The 26,359-nt window shown below is 46.6% G+C and overlaps 1 protein-coding gene across 1 annotated transcript in view; it reads left to right on the forward strand.

The window, feature by feature from the left end:
• The window catches only part of LOC147115984 (diacylglycerol kinase delta-like), a 239,750-nt gene that overhangs the window by 142,269 nt on the left and 71,122 nt on the right, over positions 1-26,359 (forward strand). The window contains exons 6-16 of the mRNA XM_085991991.1: positions 7,609-7,734; positions 9,167-9,269; positions 10,103-10,265; positions 14,557-14,665; positions 15,660-15,799; positions 16,864-16,948; positions 17,557-17,651; positions 18,347-18,446; positions 20,505-20,769; positions 21,164-21,313; positions 22,687-22,815. Of these exons, the coding sequence (XP_085848117.1) occupies positions 7,609-7,734; positions 9,167-9,269; positions 10,103-10,265; positions 14,557-14,665; positions 15,660-15,799; positions 16,864-16,948; positions 17,557-17,651; positions 18,347-18,446; positions 20,505-20,769; positions 21,164-21,313; positions 22,687-22,815 (1,465 nt within the window). The remainder of the gene's footprint in view (positions 1-7,608; positions 7,735-9,166; positions 9,270-10,102; positions 10,266-14,556; positions 14,666-15,659; positions 15,800-16,863; positions 16,949-17,556; positions 17,652-18,346; positions 18,447-20,504; positions 20,770-21,163; positions 21,314-22,686; positions 22,816-26,359) is intronic.

Here is a 26,359-nt window from a genome sequence, read left to right on the forward strand (position 1 = left end):
GGGTACTTAAGGAGGTGGCCCTGGAGATAGCAGATGCTCTAAGGATCATCTTCCGGAACTCCATTGACTCGGGAACAGTACCCGTGGATTGGAGGGTAGCTAATGTTACCCCAATATTTAAAAAGGGGGGTAGAGAGAAAGCAGGGAATTATAGACCAGTAAGCCTTACATCGGTTGTGGGCAAAATGCTAGAGTCCATTATTAAGGATAAAATAGCGGAGCACTTGACAAATGGGGAAAGGATCGGACAGAGTCAACATGGATTTACAAAGGGTAAATCGTGTTTGACTAATCTGCTGGAATTTTTTGAGGAAGTAACTGGTAAAATAGATGGGGGAGAGCCAGTGGATGTGGTGTACCTTGACTTCCAGAAAGCCTTCGATAAGGTTCCACACAAAAGATTATCATGCAAAATTAAGGCTCATGGGATTGGGGGCAAAGTATTAACGTGGATAGAGAACTGGCTGGCGGATAGAAAACAGAGAGTTGGAATAAACGGCTCGTTTTCGGAGTGGCAGGCAGTGACCAGCGGGGTGCCGCAAGGATCTGTCCTGGGACCCCAGCTGTTCACAATATATATAAATGATCTGGATCAGGGAATTGGATGCAATATTTCCAAATTCGCTGACGACACTAAACTAGGAGGAGGGGTGGGCTCTGATGAGGATGTCAGGAGGCTACAGTGCGATTTGGACAGGTTGGGGGAATGGGCGGATACGTGGCAGATGCACTATAATGTGGATAAATGCGAGGTTATCCACTTTGGGGGTAAAAACAGGAGGGTAGATTATTATCTAAATGGCAATAGATTGGGAGATGGGGAAGTGCAGAGGGACCTGGGTGTTCTTGTGCACCAGTCACTGAAGGAGAGCATGCAGGTGCAACAGGCGATTAAGAAGGCAAATGGTATGTTGGCCTTCATATCAAGGGGGTTCGAGTATAGGAATAGGGATACCTTATTACAGCTGTACAAGGTGCTGGTGAGACCGCATCTGGAGTATTGTGTACAGTTTTGGTCGCCCCATCTGCGGAAGGATGTTCTTGCCATGGAAAGAGTGCAGCGGCGATTCACCAGGCTGATACCTGGAATGGCGGGAATGACCTACGAGGAGAGATTGAATAGTTTGGGCTTGTACTCACTGGAGTTTAGAAGATTGAGAGGGGATCTCATCGAAACATATAAAATTATGGCAGGCCTGGACAGGCTGAATTCAGAGAGAATGTTTCCAATGGCAGGGGAGCACAGAACCAGGGGCCACAGTCTAAAAATAGCGGGCAAATCATTTAAAACAGAGATGAGGAAGAATTTCTTCACTCAAAGAGTGGTGAGCCTGTGGAATTCCCTGCCACAGAGGGCTGTGAAGGCTAATTCAATAAATATTTTCAAGAGAGAATTGGATATATTTCTGAAGGCTAAGGGGATTAAGGGTTACGGAGAAAAGGCGGGGACGGGGTACCGAACTGGTAAGATCAGCTAAGATCTCAGATGAAGATCAGCCATGATCTCATTGAATGGCGGAGCAGGCTCGAAGGGCCGAATGGCCTACTCCTGTTCCTATCTCTATGTTTCTATGTTTCTATGAACCTTCTTTGTACTGACTCGAGAGCAAGTATGTCCTTTCTTAAGTATGGACACCAAAACTGTACGCAGTATTCCAGGTGCGGCCTCACCAATACCTTGTACAACTGAAGCAATACCTCCCTATTTTTATATTCTATCCCCCTAGCAATGAAAGCCAACATTCCATTGGCCTTCTTAATCACTTGCTGCACCTGCATACTAACCTTTTGAGTTTCGTGCACCAGGACCCCCAGATCCCTTTGTACTTCAGTACTTTCCAGTTTCTTGCCATTAAGATAATAACTTGCTCTACGATTTTTCCTGCCAAAGTGCATAACCTCACACTTTCCAGTATTGTATTCCATCTGCCAAATCTCTGCCCACTTACTTAGCCTGTCGATGTCCCCTTGCAGGTTTTTTATGTCCTCCTCACTCACTACTTTCCCTCCCATCTTAGTATCATCTGCAAACTTTGATATGTTACACTCGGTCCCCTCCTCCAAATCGTTAATATAGATTGTAAAGAGTTGGGGATCCAGCACTGACCCCTGCGGAACACCACTAGTTACTGGTTGCCAGTCTGAGAATGAACCATTTATCCCAACTCTCTGCCTTCTGTTAGATAGCCAATCCTCTATCCATGCCAGAATATTACCCCCAATCCCGTAATTTTTTTCTTAAGCAATAATCTTTTGTGTGGCACCTTGTCAAATGCCTTTTGGAAGTCTAAATACACTACGTCCACTGGTTGCCCTTTATCCACCCTATACGTTACTTCCTCAAAGAACTCCAGCAAATTTGTCAAACATGACTTCCCCTTCATAAAACCATGCTGACTTTGTCCTATTAAATTATGATTATCCAAATGTCCTGTTACTGTCTCCTTAATAATGGACTCCAAAATTTTACCTACCACAGATGTTAGGCTAACCGATCTATAGTTTCCAGCCTTCTGTCTACTGCCCTTTTTAAATAAGGGTGTTACATTAGCAATTTTCCAGTCTGCCGGGACCTTTGCTGAGTCCAGGGAGTTTTGGAAAATTATTACCAATGCATCCACAATCCCTACCGCCACTTCCCTCAAGACCCTAGGATGTAAGCCATCAGGTCCAGGTGATTTATCCGCCTTGAGTCCCATTATTTTACCGAGTACCACTTCCTTAGTGATTTTGATCGTGTTTAGCTCCTCCCCCCCTATAGCCCCCTGTTTGTCCAGTGTTGGGATATTCTTAGTGTCCTCTACTGTAAAGACTGATATAAAATATTCATTCAGTGTTTTTGCCATCTCCATATTTCCCACCATTAATTTCCCGGTCTCATCCTCTAAGGGACCAACATTTACTTTAGCCACCCGTTTTCTTTTTATATAACTATAAAAACTCTTACTATCTGTTTTTATATTTTTTGCTAGTTTACTTTCATAGTCTATCTTTCCTTTCTTAATCAATCTTTTTGTTATTTTTTGCTGTCTTTTAAAGTTTTCCCAATCCTCTATCCTCCCACTAGATTTGGCTACCTTATATGCCCTTGTTTTTAGTCGAATACTATCCTTAATTTCTTTACTTAGCCACGGATGGCTGTCTTTTCTTCTACACCCTTTACTTCTCAGTGGAATATATTTTTTTTGGAAGTTGTAAAATAACTCCTTGAATAGTGCTTTTGGATTTTTTACACCCAGCTGAACAGACAGTTCCTCAGTTTAAGATATCATCTAAAGGATGGCACCTATGACAGTGCAGCATTCCCCCAGTATTGAACTGAAGTGTCAGCCTAGATTACATACTCAAGTCTCTGGAATGGAGTTTGAACCCACAACCCTCTGACTCAGAGGTGAGAGTGCTACTATTGAACCAAGGCTGACACTTATTTACACTGATGCTTTCCTGCAAGGACCGGGTTACTGCTGAAAATCTACAGGTCATGTTTAAAACACTGTGCTCCCTTCTTTGTGCCATGCAGCTCACTTTGACTATGACAGCTGGCAGTCCATGCCAATGTTGACAATTGTGGAATATTATGGGGTTGATTTTCATTGACCCGTGGAGTCGGGATTGGAGGCGTGCGGGGGGTTAAAGTCCCGAATTCGGGGGTCCCGACACCATCCCGCCCCCAACCCGCCTCCATGTAAGTTTCAAAGGAGGCGGGTACCCGCCCCACACTGGGACCCGCCTACCCGAGGCTGGAAGGGATTAGTGCCAATTAACTGCCTGTTAACAGGTAGTTAACAGGCAGTTTTTAGCCTAATCCCTATTTTAAAGCTTGAAGTGTGGGATTCCGGACGGTTCCAAACCACACCAAGTTAGAGGAGTCGGGCCGTCGGGTTGAAGGACTTGGAGGGGTCGAGATGTCGGTGTTCAGGTGAGTGATGTGTGCATGAGTGCAAAGGTAAGTGTGTTTGGTGTGTCTAAAGTGTGTAAAGAAGTTTAAATTACCTGTACTTACCTTCACAGCCTTCCTTCCTCTAGATTTCGAGAGCCATCATCTAACTGGCACAGAAAGCAGAATGGCTGCGATTTGTCAAAAGTGACAGCCTGCAGCTTTCTGTGCCCGTGAGATTTCTAACTGAGTCTGTGTAGAAGGACTCAGTTTAGAAGTAAGACTGTCAGTGTTTGACAGCTTCAAACAGCTGTGAAACACTGATATTTCATCTGTCAAAACGTCTTGACAGATGAAATTTCAGTCTGTGACGTCCCCTGTTGCCGGGTGGCCCTTAATTGGCCTGCTGAGCCCGCTGGGCGGGCTCAACAAGGCCAATCAAGTTAAAATCGCGTGGATTGGCTGCATCTCGATGGAGGCGGGACTACAACCCCGAAAGTTGTAGTCCCGACTCCTGAATAAAAATCACCCCCTATGTGTTTCATCCATTGCTCCAGTTGTAACTCACTGGCTCACCAATATACAATGCACCTAGCAAACCTTTTCACAATGTCCTTTCCTTTTCATTGCTGCACTTGGGTGGCAGTCATGAAGTGTTGAGGCAGAGAAATCACTGCTCGAGTCTGTGCTGGTCCCTTACGCCTGAGGTCTATGCTGGTCCCTTATGCTGGGGTCTGTGCTTTTCCCTTTCGCTGGGATCTGTGCTGGTCCCTTACACTGGGGTCTGTGCTTTTCCCTTTCGCTGGGGTCTGTGCTGGTCCCTTACGCTGGGGTCTGTGCTGGTCCCTTACACTGGGGTCTGTGCTGGTCCCTTACGCTGGGGTCTGTGCTGGTCCCTTACACTGGGGTCTGTGCTTTTCCCTTTCGCTGGGGTCTGTGCTGGGGTCTGTGCTGGTCCCTTACACTGGGGTCTGTGCTGGTCCCTTACACTGGGGTCTGTGCTGGTCCCTTACACTGGGGTCTGTGCTTTTCCCTTTCGCTGGGGTCTGTGCTTTTCCCTTACGCTGGGGTAAACATAGAAAACATAGAAGATAAGAGCAGGAGTAGGCCATTCGGCCCCTCGAGCCTGCTCTGCCATTCAATGCGATCATGGCTGATCATCCAAATACAGTACCCTGTCCCTGCTTTCTCCCCATATCCCTTGATCCCTTTAGCCTTAAGAAATATAGCCAACTCCTTCTTGAATATGTTTAATGAATTGGCCTCTACTGCCTTCTGTGGTAGAGAATTCCACAGGTTCACCACTCTCTGGGTGAAGAAATTCCTCCTCATTACTGTCCTAAATGGCTTACCCCTTATCCTTAGACTGTGATCCCTGGTTCTGGACTCCCCGACCATCGGGAACATCCTTCCTGCATCTAGTCTGTCCAGTCCTGTCAGAATTTTATAAGTTTCAATGAGATCCCCTCTCATTCTTCTAAACTCCAGCGAGTATAAGCCCAATCGACCCAATCTCTCTTCATACGTCATTCCTGTCATCCCAGGTATCAGCCTGGTGAATCTTCGCTGAACTCCCTCCATGGCAAGAACATCCTTCCTCAGATAAGGCGACCAAAACTGCACACAATACTCAAGGTGTGGTCTCACCAAGACCCTGTACAACTGCAGTAAGACATCCTTGTTCCTGTACTCAAACCCTCTCGCTACGAAGGCCAACATACCATTTGCCTTCTTAACCGCCTGCTGCACCTACATGCTTACCTTCAGCGACTGGTGCACAAGGACACCCAGGTCTCTTTGCACTTCCCCTTCTCCCAATCTATTGCCATTCAGATAATAATCTGCCTTCCTGTTTTTGACACCAAAGTGGGTTACCTCGCATTTATCCACGTTATATTGCATCTGCCATGCTTCTGCCCAATCACCCAACCTGTCCAAATCATACTGGAGTTTCTCTGCATCCTCCTCACAGCACACACGCACACCCAGCTTTGTGTCGTCTGCAAACTTGGAGATGTTACATCTAGTTCCCTCGTCTAGATCATTAATATATATTGTGAATAGCTGGGGTCCAAGGACCGATCCCTGCGGAACTCCACTAGTCACTGCCTGCCACTCGGAAAAAGACCCGTTTATTCCAACTCTTTGCTTTCTGTCTGCCAACCAGTTCTCTATCCAAGTCAATACCTTGCCCCCAATCCCATGTGCCTTAACTTTACATGCTAATCTCTTATGCGGGACCTTATCGAAAGCCTCCTGAAAGTCCAAATACACCACATCCACTGGTTTTCCCTTATCTATTTTACCAGTTACATTCTCAAAAAATTCCAGTAGATTAGTCAAGCACGATTTACCTTTTGTAAATCCATGTTGACTTTTCCGATCCTGTCACTGTTTTCCAAGTGCTCTGGTATTAACATCTTTTATAATGGACTCTAGCATTTTCCCCACTACCGATGTCAGGCTTACTGGTCTATAATTCCCCGCTTTCTCTCTACCACCTTTTTTGAATAGTGGGGTAACATTAGCTACCCTCCAATCCATACTGTTCCAGATTCCATCAAATGTTGGAAGATGATCAGCAATGCATCTACTATTTCTAGGGCCACTTCCTTAAGTACCCTAGGATGTAGATTATCAGGCCCTGGGGATTTATCGGCCTTCAATCCCGTCAATTTCCCTAACACCATTTCCCTACAAATACTGATTTCTTTCAGTTCCTCCCTTTCATCAGACCCTATGTCTGTGCTTTTGTCTTTCGCTGGGGTCTGTGCTGGTCCCTTACGCTGGAGTCTCTGCTGGTCCCTTGCGCTGGAACCCCTGCTGGTCCCTTGCGCTGGAACCCCTGCTGGTCCCTTGCGCTGGAACCCCTGCTGGTCCCTTGCGCTGGAACCCCTGCTGGTCCCTTGCGCTGGCACCCCTGCTGGGCCCTTGCGCTGGAACCCCTGCTGGGCCCTAGCGCTGGCACCCCTGCTGGGCCCTTGCGCTGGAACCCCTGCTGGGCCCTTGCGCTGGAACCCCTGCTGGGCCCTTGCGCTGGAACCCCTGCTGGGCCCTTGCGCTGGAACCCCTGCTGGGCCCTTGCGCTGGAACCCCTGCTGGGCCCTTGCGCTGGAACCCCTGCTGGGCCCTTGCGCTGGAACCCCTGCTGGGCCCTTGCGCTGGAACCCCTGCTGGGCCCTTGCGCTGGAACCCCTGCTGGGCCCTTGCGCTGGAACCCCTGCTGGGCCCTTGCGCTGGAACCCCTGCTGGGCCCTTGCGCTGGAACCCCTGCTGGGCCCTTGCGCTGGGGCCGGTGCTGGCCCCTTGCGCTGGGGCCGGTGCTGGCCCCTTGCGCTGGGGCCGGTGCTGGCCCCTTGCGCTGGGGCCGGTGCTGGCCCCTTGCGCTGGGGCCGGTGCTGGCCCCTTGCGCTGGGGCCTGTGCTGGCCCCTTGCGCTGGGGCCTGTGCTGGTCCCTTGCGCTGGGGCCTGTGCTGGTCCCTTGTGCTGTGGCCTGTGCTGGTCCCTTTCACTAGTGTCTGTGCTGGTTTCTTTAGCTGGGGGTTTGTACTGATCACTTTGATGGGTCTATGCTGGTCCCTTTTGATGGGATCTGTACTGGCTCTTTTGTCTGGTTTGTTGCTGGTGCCAGTGTTGTACTTTGATTTATGTCCTTTCTTAATACAGATCTCACTTCCGTCTGTGCTGGTGCTCATGCTATACTGTAATTCTCTTCTATCTCCCTCATTCAGGTCTCAATGCCACACCAGTGGTTGGAAGGTAACCTGCCTGTCAGCGCGAAATGTACTGTCTGTGATAAAACATGTGGCAGCGTTCTGCGCCTGCAGGATTGGCGCTGCCTGTGGTGTAAGGCGATGGTGAGTAGAAGCTGATGAGAGCATTTTTACTGTGTTGTGAATTGGGGCAAGGTCCTCGCATCATTGCGATAAATAGTGATTTTCTGTTGATCTGTCACTTTTGCAGCAATGTGAGTACAAAGCAGGCTTTAAATATCTTACACCTGACAAATAGAAGGAATTTAAATCAAATTTTCATTTTAAATCAGTGAACATTTCAGTTGCCGTCTTTCCGATTTGATAGAAATCAGTTCACAACCTTTTTATATCAGAACCCTTTTGTGCAAAATCAAATGCTTTTGTGTCCCCATAAACTTAGCTGATTGTTAAAATGCCCTCTGTGATTCCTGGCTTCCCCACCCAGTACCTCTCTCCTTCCCCTGTCTCCCCCTCCCCTACTCCCTGTCACCACACCCTCCTTATCGTCCCTTCCTGTCTCTCCTTGTTTACTGCTTCCATCTTAGCAACCCTGTGCCTCACCCCTTCCCACCCCTGTCTCTCTGCTCTTCCCTGGCTCTGCCATTAGCTGTCTCCTCCTCTCCCCATCTCTCCCAGCCCTCACACCAGTTCCCCCTTCCCACTACCCCATCCCCTCCTCTTCCCCACTCCCTATCTCTCTGCTCTCTGTCTACACTTGCTCCCCATTTCCCCTAATCGCACTCGATGTCTCCACCCACTTCCACTCACTTCTTATCTCATCCCCATCGCTTCCTTTCTCCCCCCTGCTTACCACCCCCTATCTCTACCTCTCTCCCCACCCCCCAGCTCTCTGTCTCACCACAGTTGTTCCTGTCAGTCCCAGCTATCTGGGTCTTCCCAATGGAGTTGATTTGATCTGGAATGGGCTGCAGACTCAGTGCCATTAGTATTCTTTATCTGAGCACAGATTTTACTGGACCAAGCACCAGAGCCCTACACAGGGTCCACTCCTGGAGTGAAGGAACAGTGCCAGGTAGAAGCAGGAAGCAGGCCATAGCTATGATAGACTGAAAATGTTTGTACCCTACACAGGAACAAATTGACTTGATTTCTATTCATTGGACATCATATGTGGAAATACAGGAATGGTGTACACAGGTTAAGGGATTTTGCCATTTGCCACAATTTAACCAAGTAGTTATATTTGAAGCTATAGCAGCATTTAGCTGGTTGTAGCCTAACTCATGTTTTGGTAGTCCAGGCATACCAAGTAACTGAGTTAGAAGATCATCCTGGTCCAGTTGGAATTTCACCGATGGGAATTGTATGCACCCATTGGGAATGTCCCATCACAAGTTAGCTTAGTGAAGCCAGCTATACAAGAGACTACCAGTCTGCAGGAACCTTGAACAGATCTTAGTATCTTTTCCCTCACTCCCAAGTTACTCTGTTCCCTGCTCTTCCCCTGTTCAGTTTCGGTCCTCCTGGGTCGACCATTGTGTGCTAATTTCTGTGCAATATTCATTGCCTCCAGGTACACACAGCCTGTAAAGACATGCTTCCCATCAAATGTCCTCTGGGGCAGTGTAAAGTTTCCGTTATTCCTCCGACTGCACTCAACAGCATAGACTCTGACGGTGAGTTCAACACCTTTGCTCCATTTATTGCTCAAAGAGAAGGTTGCCTGCATGTACTGTGCTATCAAACTGAGGGGGCCAAGCCGATTGGAGTCAACCCAAGGCTGGAAATGGGTGAGACATTTGGCCCAAGGCTTTCCCTAAAGCTATGAATGGGTGAGATGTTTAGCCCGAGCCTGGGAATGGATGGGATGTATGGCCTGAGGATGGGAGTAGATGACATGTATGGCCTAAGGGAGGGTATCAGAGAGAACTTGTAAGTGAGTGTGAAAGAGTCTGTGAGTTAGTGTGAGAGAGTTTGTAAGTGAATGTTAGCTTCTGAGTGAGAGTAAATGGCTGAGTGGGTGTGAGGTAATTTATGATTGTGAGAGCGTCTGTGAGAATTTGTGAGTGTGAGGAAGTTTGTGAGTGAGTATGAGTAGTTGTGAGAGAGTGTGCGTGATTGTAAGAGGGCCTGCAAGAATTTTGAGTGTGAGTAGTTGTTAAAGGCGAGAGAGGGTCTGAGAGAGTTTGCGAGTGTGTGAGGGGGTGACTGGCAGCCCATGGGGCCACAGCTTTGTTGAATTGTGCTGCAGCCCAGCTACCTGAGTGGAGGCACAGGCCTCTGCTAGAGTGCCAAGTGCATACTCACCGCTGGTGCTGCCCTCTATTAGTGGCACAATCGAAACCAACACGTCCAATAGAACTAACAGTGGCCCAAACTTACCAGTCAAATAGTGTAAGTCATTCTGGGGCGGGGGGGGGTCATGCAAATACTAAACTCATTTTTTTTTTGTGGGCAACTGCATTACAAATTCAGTAACATTTTTAATCACATTCCTGCTGTTCCTTAGGGTTTTGGAAAGCAACGTGCCCACCATCCTGCACCAGTCCGCTTCTTGTCTTTGTGAACTCTAAGAGCGGAGATAACCAGGGGGTGAAGTTCTTGAGGAGATTCAAGCAGTTACTGAACCCGGCTCAGGTGTTTGACTTGATGAACGGAGGCCCGCATCTTGGGTAGGAGGTGCTTCAAGTTTCCTTAGTGCACACATCTTTATAGTTCAGATTAATCAGGCTATTGGGGCTTAGTGTTAGACAGGTTTCCTTAAAACAAAAGCAGAACTGCTCTCATATGGGGTGGGGATGTAAGGGGGGACAGCAATAGCCTCAGTCCATTCAGAGTTCCTGCTCCTGATCACTATCCAGTGATCCCTGCTGGAAAGTGTTCATGGATGGATGGCGGATGACGACAGGATCGGGGCTAGCTGTGGTGCACCCTCCAAGCTTGGAATACCTTGCTGATCTTCACTGTCCAGGCTCATACATGAAGCATGGCCATGGTGAAGAAACAGAGGACGGCTAGGTGCTTGTGGAAACTATATCCATCAAGAGTTTAAATTGTGGGAGTTACAGAGTTCTAATTGTGCGATTATAACAGTTCTAATTGTGGGATTTATCATTGAGTTCTAATTGTGAGAATTAGGATGTATAATTGCAGAAATTGTATTTGTGGGTATTATAATAGTTATAATTTGTGGTATAAAAGAATTATAATTGTAGGAGATATTATTGATCTAAAAATAGACTTGGATAGGTAAAATGTTTGTGTTGTTAAAGGAGAGCTTTTCTTGCAATGGGGTCAGGACTAATTCCTCAGTTGATATGTTGCTACTCCATCAAGGAAGGAGGTAGTATTTGACATGTTTCTGGGTAATGATGCAGGGCAAGTAGATGACCTAAAAGTAGGGAAACACTTGGAAGCAATGACCACAATATAATTTGATTCAAGTTGATGGTAGGCATACCTGACTAGAACAAATTAAGTAATAGTGAGATATAAAGGACTTGTTACATTTTTTAAATATTCGTTCCTGGGATGTGGGCATCGCTGGCAAGGCCAGCATTTGTTGCCCTTGAGAAGATGGTGGTGCGCCACCGTCTTGAACTGCTGTAGTCCATGTGGTGAAGGTACTCCCATAGTGCTGTTAGGGAGGGAGTACCGGGATTTTGACCCAGCAACGATGAAAGAACGGCAATATATTTCCAAGTCAGGATGGTGTGTAACTTGGAGGGGAACTTGCAGGTGACGGTGTTCCCATGCGCCTGCTGCCCTTGTCCTTCTAGGTGGTAGAGGTTGCGGGTTTGGGAGCTGCTGCCAAAGAAGTCTTGGCGAGTTGCTGCAGTGCATCTTGTAGATGGTACACACTGCAGCCACAGTGTGCCAGTGGTGGAAGGAGTGAATGAATCAAGCGGGCTGCTTTGTCCTGGATGGTGTCGAGCTTGAGTGTTGTTGGAGCTGCACTCATCCAGACAAGTGGAGAGTATTCCGTTACACTCCTGACTTGTGCCTTGTAGATGGTGGAAAGGCTATGGGGAATCGAGGTGAGACACTTGCCGCAGAATACCCAGCCTCTGACCTGCTCTTGTAGCCACAGTATTTATGCAGCTGGTCCAGTTAAGTTTCTGGTCAATGGTAACCCCCCAGGATGTTGATGGTGGGGGATTCGGTGATGGTAATGCCATTGAATGTCATGGGTCGGTGGTTAGACTCTCGCTTGTTGGAGATAGTCATTGCCTGGCACTTGTGTGGCGCGAATGTTACCTGCCGCTTATCAGCTCAAGTCTGAATGTCATCCAGGTGTTGCTACATTCGGGCATGGACTGCCTCATTATCTGAGGAGTTGCGAATGAAACTGAACACTGTGCAATCATTAGCGAACATCCCCACTTCTGACCTTATAATGGAGGAAAGGTCATTGATGAAGCACCTAAAGATGGTTGGGCCTATGACACTGCCTTGAGGAACTCCTGCAGCGATGTCCTGGGGCTGAGATGATTGACCCCCAACAACCACAACCATCTTCTTTTGTGCTAGGTGTGACTCCAGCCAGTAGAGAGTTTTCCCCCTGATTCCCATTGACTTAAATTTTACTAGGGCTCCTTGATGCCACACTCGGTTAAATGCTGCCTTGATGTCAAGGGCAGTCACACTCACCTCACCTCTGGAATTCAGCTCTTTTGTCCATGTTTGGACCAAGGCTGTAATGAGGTCGGCAGCCGAGTGGTCCTGGTGGAACCCAAACTGAGCATCAGTGAGCAGGTTATTGGTGAGTAAGTGCCGCTTCATATGACTGTCAAAGACACCTTGCATCATTTTGCTGATGATTGAGAGTAGACTGATGGGGTGGGAATTGGCTGGATTGGATTTGTCCTGCTTTTTGTGGACAGGACATACCTGGGCAGTTTTCCACATTGCCGGGTAGATGCCAGTGTTGTCTCTACTGGAACAGCTTGGCTAGAGGCGTGGCTAGTTCTGGAGTACAAGTCTTCAGGATGACAGCCGGGATGTTGTCAGGGCCCATAGCCTTTGCTGTATCCAGTGCGTTCAGCTGTTTCTTGATATCACGTGGAGTGAATTGAATTAGCTGAAGACTAGCTTCTGTGATGGTGGGGACGTCAGGAGGAGGCCGATGTGGATCATCCACTCGGCACTTCTGGCTGAAGATGGTTACAGGTACTTCTGGCTGAAGATGGTTGCAAACACTTCAGCCTTGTCTTTTGCACTCGCGTGTTGGGCTCCGCCATCACTGAGGATGGGGATATTCATGGAGCCTCCTTCTCCCATTAGTTGTTTATTTGTCCACCACCATTCATGACTAGATGTGGCAGGACGGCAGAACTTTGATCTGATCCGTTGATTGTGGGATCACTTAGCTCTGTTTATGGGGTTATGAGGATTGGGTGGGACATGTGTCGGTGCAGGCTCGATGGGCCGAAATGGCCTCTATCTGCACTGTGGGGTTTCTGTGATTCTGCGATAGCATGCGGCTTCCACTGTTTAGCATGCATGTAGTCCTGTGTTGCAGCTTCCCCAGATTGGCACCTCATGTTTAGGTACGCCTGGTGCTGCTCCTGACATGCTCTTCTGCACTCCTCATTGAACTAGGGTTGGTCCCCTAGCTTGATGGTAATGGTAGAGTGAGGGATATGCCGGGCCATGAGGTTACAGATTGTAGTGGAGTACAATTCTGCTGCTGCTGATGGCCCACAGCACCTCATGGATGCCCATTTTTGAGCTGCTAGATCTGTTCTGAATCTATCTCATTTAGCACAGTGGTAGTGCCACACAGCAAGATGGAGGGTGTCCTCAGTGTGAAGACGGGTCTTCGTCTCCACAAGTTACTGTTACCAATGCTATCATGGACAGATGCATCTGCGACATGTAGATTGGTGAGGACGAGATCAAGTAGGTTTTTCCCTCGTGTTGGTTCTCTCAACACCTGCCGCAGGCCCAGTCTGGCAGCTATGTCCTTCAGGACTCGGCCAGCTCAGTCAGTAGTGGTGCTACCGAGCCACTCTTGGTGATGGACATTGAAGTCCCCCACCCAGAGTACATTCTGTGCCTTTGCTACTCTCAGTGCTTCTTCCAAGTGGTGTTCAACATGGAGGAGAACTGATTCATCAGCTGAGGGAGGGCAGTAGGTGGTAATCAGCAGGAGGTTTCCTTGCCCATGCTTGACCTGAAGCCATGAGACTTCATGGGGTCCGGAGTCAATGTTGAGGATGCCCGGGGCCTCTCCCTCCCGACTGTATACCACTGTACCGCCACCTCTGGTAGGTCTGTCCTGGCGATGGGACAGGACATATCCAGGGATGGTGATGGAGGAGTCTGGGACATTGGCTGAAAGGTATGATTCTGTAAATATGACTATGTCAGGCTGTTGTTTGATTAGTCTGTGTGACAGCTCTCCCAATTTTGACAGAAGTCCCCAGATGTTGTGAGGAGGACTTTGCAGGGTCGACTGGGCTGGGTGTGACGTTGTCATGTCTGAAGTCGTCATGTCTGAAGTCGGTGCCGAGGTCGAAATTGGAAAAAAATAGCAGATAGAGCCATAAATCAGCAAGGGGAATTATTTAAAACAGAAGATGAAAAGAGGGCTATTAAAGGTAAGGAGAGTGAGCAGGAGATTGGGATTATACTAAGTGGTGCCTGTGGAAGACTTGATGAGCCAAATGGCTTGTTTCTATGTTGTATCATTCTATGATTCTATCATTCTGAGAGTTCACTCATTTTCTTTTTTGGTGGAGGAGGGTTGAAGAAACAGAAGTAGAAGAGTGGAAACAGAATTGTTTAAGAAAGAAGTGAAGGCATAGTTGGAATGAAAGTCGGCAAAAGTGAAGGCAGTGTAGGAGTGATATTTAGTTTGATCGAGGGGTGCAGACAGACATGTTTGTCATTTCTTGTGTTTGTTTTCAGACAGTACAGACCTGACAACTGTCATTTTACATGCTGTCTTTTTGTTTACAGCTTACGGTTATTCCAGAAGTTTGATACATTTCGAATCCTCGTGTGTGGCGGAGACGGCAGCGTTGGATGGGTGCTGTCTGAAATCGATAGCCTCAATCTCCACAAACAGGTATTGTGTGGAATCTCCTCTACTAAAAGTCTGTTAAAAATCTTCTTGCTGTTATTGATTGGAGCTAGATGCACAATAACAATCTGCATTGGCTGCTGTTCATGATCTCTAGCTACGTAAATCCAGAGCAAGAAAAAACAATCAGCCCATCAACTCCAAAGAGAGTCCATGTCTGATTCTATCATTGGGCCCATCATCTCTCCTTCCAAAGTCTGATTATTCTATTATTAGGTCAATCAGTCCAGCTCCATTTTGATTCCATGTCTGATTATGCTATCATAGGGCCCATCACCTCACTCCTTGCATTGTTATAGGAGGCTATATTTGAGGGTGGTGAGGTACAGGAGGTTGAGTTTGAGGGTGGTGTGTTCCAGGTCGGTCAGTTTTTTTTTAACCGCAACAACAACTTGTATTTATATAGCGCCTTTAGTGTAGTAAAACATCCCAAGGCGCTTCACACGGGTATTATAAGACAAAAAATTTGACACCGAGCCACATAAGGAGAAATTAGGGCAGATGACCAAAAGCTTGGTCAAAGAGGTAGGTTTTAAGGAGCGTTTTAAAGGAGGAGAGATAGGCGGAGAGGTTTAGGCAGGGAATTCCAGAGCTTAAGGCCTCGGCAACAGAAGGCACGGCCACCAATGGTTGAGTGATTATAATCAGGGATGCAGTAGAGGAGCACAGATATCTCGGGGAGGGGGGGGGGAGTGGGGGGAGGCTGGAGGAGATTCAAGAGATAGGGAGGGACGAGACCATGGAGGGATTTGAAAACAATGAGAATTTTGAAATCGCGTTGCTTAACCAGGAGCCAGTGTAGGTCAACGAGCACAGGGGTGATGGGTGAACGGGACTTGGTGCGAGTTAGGACACGGGCAGCCAAGTTTTGGATGACCTCAGGTTTACGTAGGGTGGAGTGTGAGAGGCCAACCAGGAGTGTGTTGGAATAATCAAGTCTAGAGGTAACAAAGGCATTAATAACTTCCAAATTTTTCAGTGCCAGATGGGAGTGCTGCCTTTGGGTACAGGGAATGACCTGGCACGAGTGCTGGGGTGGGGATCGGCCTGCGATGACGACACACAGCTCCCTCAAATCCTGGAGAAACTGGAACGAGCAAGTACAAAAATGCTGGATAGGTGAGAAAATTGTTTGAGAATTCAATGGGTTTCCTTTGTTTTATTACATCAGTGGGACATGGAGCCTGTATCCCTGTTGATTTCACTTGAATGCACAATCGTGCAACACTTCAGTACTTGGATACACAATGACTTCACCACCTTTGATCTTGGGAGGGGAGAAGCAGTTCAGGGTTCCTGCTGATCACAATTCAGTGACCCCTGCTGGAAAGTGCACGTATGTGGATATTGCATGAGGACAGGATTGGGCACGGCGGTGACGTCCTCTCGCAGTCGAGTAGTCTCCTGACACCCTATAGGCTCAGACACTTGCTGATGCTTGTGGAACTGTTACCCCAGGATGGGTCAATGCTGACAAGGAGGTGAGGAGATAAGAAATTCTGCACCAAGCTATAGACGTGTGTGATAGAAGCAAAAATGGTCAGTGATTGAGAAAGAATGAAATAATGTTTACTGCACAAATAAAGCATCACAGCACAGTGTGGATGTGGCTGAGACAACAGCAAGCATTGCAGACTCCTGGGACACGCCATCCGGCACCTTGAGTTCACAATCTCGGAAAAGCCGGCCCAGGGAATGGGGGAGGGCACGATGGTGCAGCAATCAGGAAACAACAGAGGGCCAGGTAACAGGCATTTCTCCTGCATATGTGAGAGGCTATTTACTGAGTGCACACAGGTTAACTCCCATTAGTTCTTCCAAAGGTTTGGAAGATGGGTGCTTGCCTTCTTAACTATGAGCTTGGGAATGGTGCATGGTACTGGGAAAAGGATAATGGTGGGAGAGTAATGGTGCATATTATGGGGGAGGTTAATGGTGCATGGTATGGAAATGGTACTGGGTGAAGGGTAATAGTGCATGATATGGGGGGGAGGATAATGTTGCATATTGTGAGTGGAAGGGGAATAGTGCATGCTACAGGGAGAAGAGTAACGGTGCATGGTATAAGGGGCCAGGGTAATGATGCATAATTGAGGGGAGCATTATAACCTAGAATGAGGCACTGCAGCTGAGAAAATGGGAAACCCACAGGCAGTGTCTAATCGCAATGTTCATTTTTACAGATGGGGTATCATGGTTTACGAGACAAAAGTTCCACGACATTCCTCATCTTCAATAGGGACTGAGGATTTCAGTGACGATTTGGAGGTAAGGAGTTGCACAATATGTGAGTACAGAACACAATGCATTAAAAACAATTGTCAGGTAATGTTAGGGTCAAGCTCGCACCATGGATGTGAAGCTAAGTAATAATCTAGTCAGTCTTCAAACACTGTCCATCCAACAGTATTATGGAATGGTGGGGGGCAAATGCATTTCTTTATTCACAGATAAACTCTCAATTAGGGGCGGAGTTGGTTTGTGACACTGGCAGGTTTCCGCTTAGTTCTTTTCCCCGAGCCCCACCCTATCTTTGTATAGCTACAGGGCTCATCTTCCATATATATCACAGTTGGTAGGGTTTTAAAGAACATTTTTAGTGTGGTGATAAAAAGGAATGCAACAAATGCTGAAAATCTGAGAAGATTAAGGGAAGATTTGATAGATGTTCAAAATGATAAAAGGTACAGATCAGCCATGATCAGATTGAATGGTGGAATAGTTTTGAGGGGCTGAATGGCCTATTGCTATTCCAATGTTCCTTCCTTTGTTCCTGGACAAGGCAAACAATGGCTTTTTCATTTTGTGCAAAGTTAAATAGGCTGGATTGTGAGGGTGACTGATTTAACTCTCGTTTTGTGCCCAACTTTCCTCAGGTACAGCAGATTTCATTCTACGAGGATTCGGTCGCTGCACACCTGTCAAAAATCCTGACATCAGATCAGCATTCGGTGGTAATATCATCAGCAAAGTGAGTAACATGCAATAACAAGCACCTGGACTACTGCCAGGACATTACGTTTACAAGTCTAAGTGGTTTCAACAATTCCTTCCTAAACTCTTCTCAATATTTTATCTGGCTACAACTCCTCTTCCTCCGATCTCACTCTTAAAGTAGACAAGACTATAAAATGTGTGCCTTTTTTTACAATTAGAGCAGCAACACTGTTCTGTATACTGAAGCAACAACTGATGAAACCTGTGGAACCAAAAATTATATGAAATAAGTAGATGCAAAATGAATGATTTTAGTGCACAGCTATTTTGTCATCAAGAACAGCTAAGCTTTCTTGAACTTCGCAACCAAGGTCAGATGAAACGCAATAATAACAAAAAAATTGCTGTAGATACATAACTAAATATATAAAACTGGAAGTTGAGGAAGTGCTGTTGAATGCTGTAAATCCTAGCAGTTTTCAACAGTCAGGAGTGTGGCTTCTGAACCCCCAGTGCAACCCACCAGTCACTCTAATTCAACAGGGTCATATGGTCAGCAGTGACCAATCACAAATCGGGACACAAAAAGAAGCATAGATGGTAGTTGGGTTATGGTAGGTTTAGCGTGATGAAAACCAGCAGAGCCATCGAGGGGGTGCCAGCATGTGGCACAAGCGAAGCGCACCAAGGTGCTGATCTCTGCTTTGATCATCTACTTTCTCCTTGCAGAGTGCTTTGTGAAACTGTTAAAGATTTTGTTGCCCGGGTCGGGAAGGCTTATGAAAGGACGACAGAGAACTGCGAAGAATCTGAGACTATGGCAAGAAAGGTATGCAGGAAGAGCGGCACTGTCAGCCGCTTACTTTTTTCCCTTCCATTTTCTCTCCTGGTGGCACTGACTCTTGTTGGGATACAGCTCCACAGGCACCGACACGCCACCTGATATCTCACCCTAGTGGCCCATTCTTCACGCGTAAGACCAGACAGTGAATGTCGGTATGCTAGTCAACTGTGGACAGTTTATTCTTTTCCCTAGTCTCAGTGCTTTGCATTTGTCCATATTAAATGTCACTTGCCACTCTAGCTCACTTTCCCACCGATCAAGATCCCTTTATATTTGGTTGGCTTCTAACCTATTGTTTGAAACCTCCTCCCACCCCAGTTTGTTGTCATCTGTTAACGTTTCTATGCCTAGCTCCAAATCATTTATGTACACTGTAAAAAGCAATGGTTGTATCTCTGATCCCAGTGACACCCCACTGGTGATCCCCTGCCATGTTGACGCAGCTCCTTTCCAATCAGCTCTGGTTTAGCCAATTTTCAGTCCAACTCACCAGTTTGCCTCCTCTAACACGCCTCCCAACCTTGTGGACTAATCACTGTGGGGCACGATATCAAAAGCCTTGCTGAAATCTAAATATATCACATCCACAGAATTTCCATTACCAACAAGATCTGTCATTTCTCAAAGAACTTCAGTAAATTTGTTCAGCGAGATCTCCCATAAATTCATGCTGACTCCCTCTTACTGTACCATACCTATCTCAATGTTTCATTATCCCCTGTTTAAGGATGCCTTCTAATACTTTACCCACAACAGATGTTAGGCTCACTGACCTGTAGTAGATGCCCTTGGTCATTTAATATATTACCTTTGGGATCTTTTAGTGGTCCCACTGTTTCCTTTTCCCCCTCCTTGCTGCAAATATCTTTCTAGAAATACTTGACATGTCTTTAGTAGTCCTTGCTACCCTAACCTCATTTTCTATTTTAGTTCTTGTGACCAGACTCATAACCTCCATTCCCTTGTTTTTATATTGATTTCACGCTAACCCTAGCTTTATACTTTATGAACAATCTTGTCTTTATCCTTCCATTTTTGCTCACTTTGATCTTTTCCTTCTTTCCATAGTGGTATGCATTGTTCTGTGCTCTGTAGAATATTTCTAAACAAGAGCCACTTTTCTTCTGTACTTTTCCCCTCTAACAATCCAGTCCACCCTCATCCCCTCATAATCTGCCTTTCTAAAGTTGAATGTTTCTATTGTACTCATTATTTTGTCCATCATAAGCCTAAACTTAAACTGCACCATATTGTGGTCTCTGACTGTGATCTGCTCTACTACCTCTTGGTATTTAACATCAGGTCCACTAGCATCCCTACTCACATGGGTTCCTTGACCAATTATGCCATGTTCAGTCCATTAAGTCAAGGACCATGATTTCACTATAATTGTCCCCTTTAAAGACTTCTCAGTTTATCCCTGGTAAATTGATGTCACCCATAATAACTGCATTTGTTGCAGTATGTAATTATTGGATCTCACTAGAGACTTCGTGATCCAATTCCTCCTCCTGACATGGTGGCTCCCAGCAGATGCCCACTGTTAGTTTTCTTCCTGTCATGTCTCCCATCCCACAAGGTTTCCATCTTATCCGCACCCGGTCGAGATAGGTCCTGCTCCGTTACAATCAATTTATTTTACACATAAACCGCTACACTCCTGTCAGTTTGTCTTTTCAATCAAATTAATCTGTATCCCTGTACGTTTAGCCAACCTGTATCATTGTTGCATCTGATATCACAGCTTCACTCTCCTGCAAGAAATTCCAAATCTCCCATTTTATTCCAAACACTCCTGGCACTTAAATGTAGAACTTTGAGGCATTAATTTTTCCCACTCCCTATAATAATGTGTTCATTTATTTTTCAATTATTTCCTGTATGGTCATATCCGTATGCACCTCATGCTTACTACTGTTATCAGTGTCAGCACCGCAACCATCAGCTACCAGCACCTGCTCTATACCATAAGATCTTCTCTACATCCACCACTCTATTTTCACAGTAGGAGGCCATTCTGATATATTGTTCCCTTAACTGCAGTGTTCTGTCCTAAAAGAAAAACTGGACTCGCTGCTCAAAACGCTCAGTGATGAATCCCAGGCAACATCATCCCTACCAAACCCACCGCCCACAATTGCAGAAGAGCAGGAAGATGGCGAGACAACCAGTATCATGTGCGACCTTGCTGAGGACAGGCCGGCCTGTTCCCCTAGGCCGCAGATATTCCGCCCGAGGGAGCAACTCATGTTGCGAGCAAATAGCTTGAAAAAGGCGATTCGACAGATCATAGAGCATGCGGAGAAAGGTGAGAAATCAGCAGCAGCTCACTATGGCTACCGGAGTCATTGTGTAGATATGGCCAGGCATCAGGTACCCTTACCAGTTTGTACATGGATCCCAAGCCCTAGTTCTGTTGAATTAAAGACTAACAGCAGCCAAGCACTGTAACGTCCACATCTCTTCCTTTGATTGCTAAAACATTACAGGTTTAGTCTCTGGTCCTACCAGACTGAATTCTCCACAGAAATACAACAACGCAACATTATTTATTAATGTATCTATGTGTGTCAGAGCAGTAACACACACTGTGAGAAGGGAGTCTGGCCACATACTGGGACATTGTGAAGACCTCATAGTCAATTTTAGTTTTGTTATTGAATAGGTTACATTATGGTGTGTGTTCTCTCTGCCCTGTCTAGCTGTGGATGAACAGAACGCACAGACACAGGATCAGGACGCTTACACCTTTGGTCTTTGCTCTGAGGAAGAAGGGAGAGAATCCCAAAATGAAGACAAGATCTCACTGCACTCATACAGCACCAACATTAAAGGAAGGGTCTACCGGAAAGGTACTGAGCCTTGATGTTTGCTCTAAACCTCTGATAAGGTATAGTCTATGAATAGGCACAGTTGACAGTGATTACCGGTTACCCACATCCTCTTCCATTGAAGCATTTGGTGCGGGTCTGTGCCCACAAGTTGGCACAGCCTCCAGGTTTGCAGTGGAAGCATGGAGCTGTTCCAAGAGAAATGCAGAAAGGAAACAATGGGGAAACAAGGAGGAATGGAAGAGAGAAGGAACAAGAGAAAAAAAGAGGGGGATAGAGAGAGAGCGAGAGAGGATCATGAGAGGAATGAGAGAGCAGAGAAGTGAGAGAGAACCCCAGGACCATAATCGCTATGTCTTAAGAATGGGCTATTATTAGCACTAAGTGCAGCCTGTACACAGGAGAAACATTTAAAGAAGTGTGGGACAGGAGTGGCAGTGGGGCAGGACCAGCACTAATTGAGATGTGGGTTAGGATGGGTGTGGATCAAGGTTTGGGGGCAAGGCAACGCTGGGAGAGGTTTGGGGGAAAGTGACAGTGAACAAGGCCAGTGTCTTGGGACATGGTGGAGCACTGAGAAGAGCCTGAGGTTAAGGGTGCCATCGAACGAGGCCTTTGGGCAAAAGTGCAACGGACTGAGGACTGGTATCAGAAGTAGTGCTGACCGAGGACTGCGAGCAGGAGCCGCACTGATCAAGGTCTTGGGACAAGGTTGACACCGATCAATGTCTGGGGCCAGGAGTAGCACTGACTGAACTCCAGGGAGGGAAGAGACACTGACTGAGGTCTTGGGACAAGGGCAGTGCTGATCATTGCCTGGGGACAGGAGTGGCACTGACCAAGGTCTGAGGGTAGGAATGGCACTGACTGAGGTCTGGGAGCAGAAATGGCACTGACCTTGGTTTGGTATGTCTGCCTTTTTGTCTGAAGAATGTTGGACAGTGCAGGGGAATAACAGGAAAATAAATAAAATCGGAAAAAAGAACTTGACATTTTACAAATGACTCCAACTTGAAAACTGGAAGCGCAAAACCCAGTATTTGGTTTTAGTTTCTCTAGGCTGCTGCCTGTTCTATACTGTGTTCTGAGCTGACTGTACAACAAATTCTCAAAATAAAGGAACATACAAATGAGCAGAAACTGGTGACATTTGCATTTCAGGTTTATGTCACGCTTCATTGAGATGGTCAGTCAAATTTGCTTGTTTGGGGTCATTTCATGGTTACAGTCATTAAATGTTTGTGAATTTTTGCATTTCTGAAGGGCGCTGCTTTTAGCTGTAAGGATAATTCGATTGTCTGTATGGGTAACTCTTGTGGAATAGTTGTGAGGATTCTCATTCAGTAGCAACCAGCGGAAAGTAACTGGAGACTGTTGTGCTGTCTTCATTGCAGTGCCAAAGTCACCCTGCGAGAGGAGGATCAGTAAAGGAAGCTTGTCTATCAGCAGCTCCTCCTCGCTTCCTACTCCAGCAGGAAATCGAGACAACTTGCCAATGCTTAACTCCAAGATTCTTTACCCAAGTAAGTGATGGGATTAAACTTTATCAGCAGTGACACAGGGACCCCTAGTGGCCGAGTGAGTGGGAGCACTTCCTGCACCAGTACTGAGCCGTGCACAAGAAATGGCCCCAGATTTCATCTGTGCTGAGTTTATCAAACTCAGCTGGAGCACCAACAGTGTACCTGTGCTACAGGGGGAAAACCGGCCTCAGTGCCCCTGGGCTACAGAGGGGAAAACCAGCCTCAGTGCCCCTGGGCTACAGAGGGGAAAACCAGCCAGCATTCCTGCTGCTGATCGCTATTCAGTGACCTCTGCTGCAAGATGTGCACTGGTGTGTAAGGATGTTCACTGCGGACAAAGCAGGCTCATCTGTGATGCCCCCTATGGCCAAATGTCCTGCTATCATTGACTGCCTAGTCTTATGCTGTTACTGACTGCACCTTTACAGCACCAGTTACTGACTGCACCATTACAGCAACAGTTACTGACTGCACCTTTACAGCAACAGTTACTGACTGCACCTTTACAGCAACAGTTACTGACTGCTCCTTTACAGCAACAGTTACTGACTGCACCTTTACAGCAACAGTTACTGACTGCACTTTTACAGCACCAGTTACTGACTGCACCATTACAGCAACAGTTACTGACTGCACCTTTACAGCAACAGTTACTGACTGCTCCTTTACAGCAACAGTTACTGACTGCACCTTTACAGCAACGGTTACTGACTGCATCATTACTGCAACGGTTACTGACTGCTCCTTTACAGCAACAGTTACTGACTGCTCCTTTACAGCAACAGTTACTGACTGCCCCTTTACAGCAACAGTTACTGACTGCACCATTACAGCAACAGTTACTGACTGCACCTTTACAGCAACAGCTACTGACTGCTCCTTTACAGCAACAGTTACTGACTGCCCCTTTACAGCAACAGTTACTGACTGCACCATTACAGCAACAGCTACTGACTGCACATTTACAGCAACGGTTACTGACTGCACCATTACAGCAACGGTTACTGACTGCACCATTACAGCAACAGTTACTGACTGCACCTTTACAGCAACGGCTACTGACTGCACCATTACAGCAACAGTTACTGACTGCACATTTACAGCAACGGTTACTGACTGCACCTTTACAGCAACGGTTACTGACTGCACCATTACAGCAACAGTTACTGACTGACTGCACCTTTACAGCAACAGTTACTGACTGCACCATTACAGCAACAGCTACTGACTGCACCTTTACAGCAACAGTTACTGACTGCTCCTTTACAGCAACAGTTACTGACTGACTGCACCTTTACAGCAACAGTTACTGACTGCACCATTACAGCAACAGTTACTGACTGCACCTTTACAGCAACAGTTACTGACTGCTCCTTTACAGCAACAGTTACTGACTGCTCCTTTACAGCAACAGTTACTGACTGCTCCTTTACAGCAACAGTTACTGACTGCACCTTTACAGCAACAGTTACTGACTGCACCTTTACAGCAACAGTTACTGACTGCACCTTTACAGCAACAGTTACTGACTGCACCTTTACAGCAACAGTTACTGACTGCTCCTTTACAGCAACAGTTACTGACTGCACCATTACAGCAACGGCTACTGACTGCACCTTTACAGCAACAGTTACTGACTGCACCTTTACAGCAAGTTACTGACTGCACCTTTACAGCAACAGTTACTGACTGCACCTTTACAGCAACAGTTACTGACTGCACCTTTACAGCAACAGTTACTGACTGCACCTTTACAGCAACAGTTACTGACTGACTGCACCTTTACAGCAACAGTTACTGACTGCACCTTTACAGCAACAGTTACTGACTGCACCTTTACAGCAACGGCTACTGACTGCACCATTACAGCAACAGTTACTGACTGCACATTTACAGCAACGGTTACTGACTGCACCTTTACAGCAACGGTTACTGACTGCACCATTACAGCAACAGTTACTGACTGCACCTTTACAGCAACAGTTACTGACTGCTCCTTTACAGCAACAGTTACTGACTGCTCCTTTACAGCAACAGTTACTGACTGCTCCTTTACAGCAACAGTTACTGACTGCTCCTTTACAGCAACAGTTACTGACTGCTCCTTTACAGCAACAGCTACTGACTGCACCTTTAGAGCAACAGTTACTGACTGCACCTTTACAGCAACAGTTACTGACTGCTCCTTTACAGCAACAGTTATTGACTGCACCTTTACAGCAACAGTTACTGACTGCTCCTTTACAGCAACAGTTACTGACTGCACCTTTACAGCAACAGTTACTGACTGCACCTTTACAGCAACAGTTACTGACTGCACCTTTACAGCAACAGTTACTGACTGCTCCTTTACAGCAACAGTTACTGACTGCACCTTTACAGCAACAGTTACTGACTGCACCTTTACAGCAACAGTTACTGACTGCACCTTTACAGCAACGGCTACTGACTGCACCTTTACAGCAACGGTTACTGACTGCACCTTTACAGCAACGGTTACTGACTGCACCTTTACAGCAACGGTTACTGACTGCACCTTTACAGCAACGGTTACTGACTGCTCCTTTACAGCAACAGTTATTGACTGCACCTTTACAGCAACAGTTACTGACTGCTCCTTTACAGCAACAGTTACTGACTGCACCTTTACAGCAACAGTTACTGACTGCACCTTTACAGCAACAGTTACCGACTGCACCTTTACAGCAACAGTTACTGACTGCTCCTTTACAGCAACAGTTACCGACTGCACCTTTACAGCAACAGTTACTGACTGCTCCTTTACAGCAACAGTTACTGACTGCACCTTTACAGCAACAGTTACTGACTGCACCTTTACAGCAACAGTTACTGACTGCACCTTTACAGCAACAGTTACTGACTGCACCTTTACAGCAACAGTTACTGACTGCACCTTTACAGCAACAGTTACTGACTGACTGCACCTTTACAGCAACAGTTACTGACTGCACCTTTACAGCAACAGTTACTGACGGCACCTTTACAGCAACAGTTACTGACTGACTGCACCTTTACAGCAACAGTTACTGACGGCACCTTTACAGCAACAGTTACTGATTGCTCCTCACAGCAACAGCTGATGACTGCTTCAGTGTGTTATAAAAAGACAGGTGTGATAGCTGGAAATAAAATTATCACTTCGATAATTAGACAGAATTCTTACAAAGCCTGTCCCAGTTGTAAATTAGGAATAGAACCTTGACATTCTGACGTTATTAAAGTTGTAACCAGTAGTTGTTGAGAATGTTGAATTGTTTGTTCTGATCCTCCTGCTGCTCTCATGCAATAATCTGCAAATGACTCTTCCTTTCTCAGTTCAATGCCTGACATCATCATCTGGGACATTGTGTGTCAAAAAGTGTGGGGAGAGGGGGCTGAGGATCTGAACGCTGCTTTCATACTGGACTCAGCAATGTTAATTAGGGGGCTTACCTTTTATTGAAGTGGGGGTGTGGCTGGTTCCGCTTTGTGCTGGCAAGTGATTGCCATGTTGATTTCACCACTGACTCTCTGTCCTATGCAC

The sequence above is a fragment of the Somniosus microcephalus genome, chromosome 6 (assembly GCF_052327205.1).
Source record: "Somniosus microcephalus isolate GS21.2 chromosome 6, FLI_Smic_1.0, whole genome shotgun sequence".
NCBI lineage: Eukaryota > Metazoa > Chordata > Chondrichthyes > Squaliformes > Somniosidae > Somniosus > Somniosus microcephalus.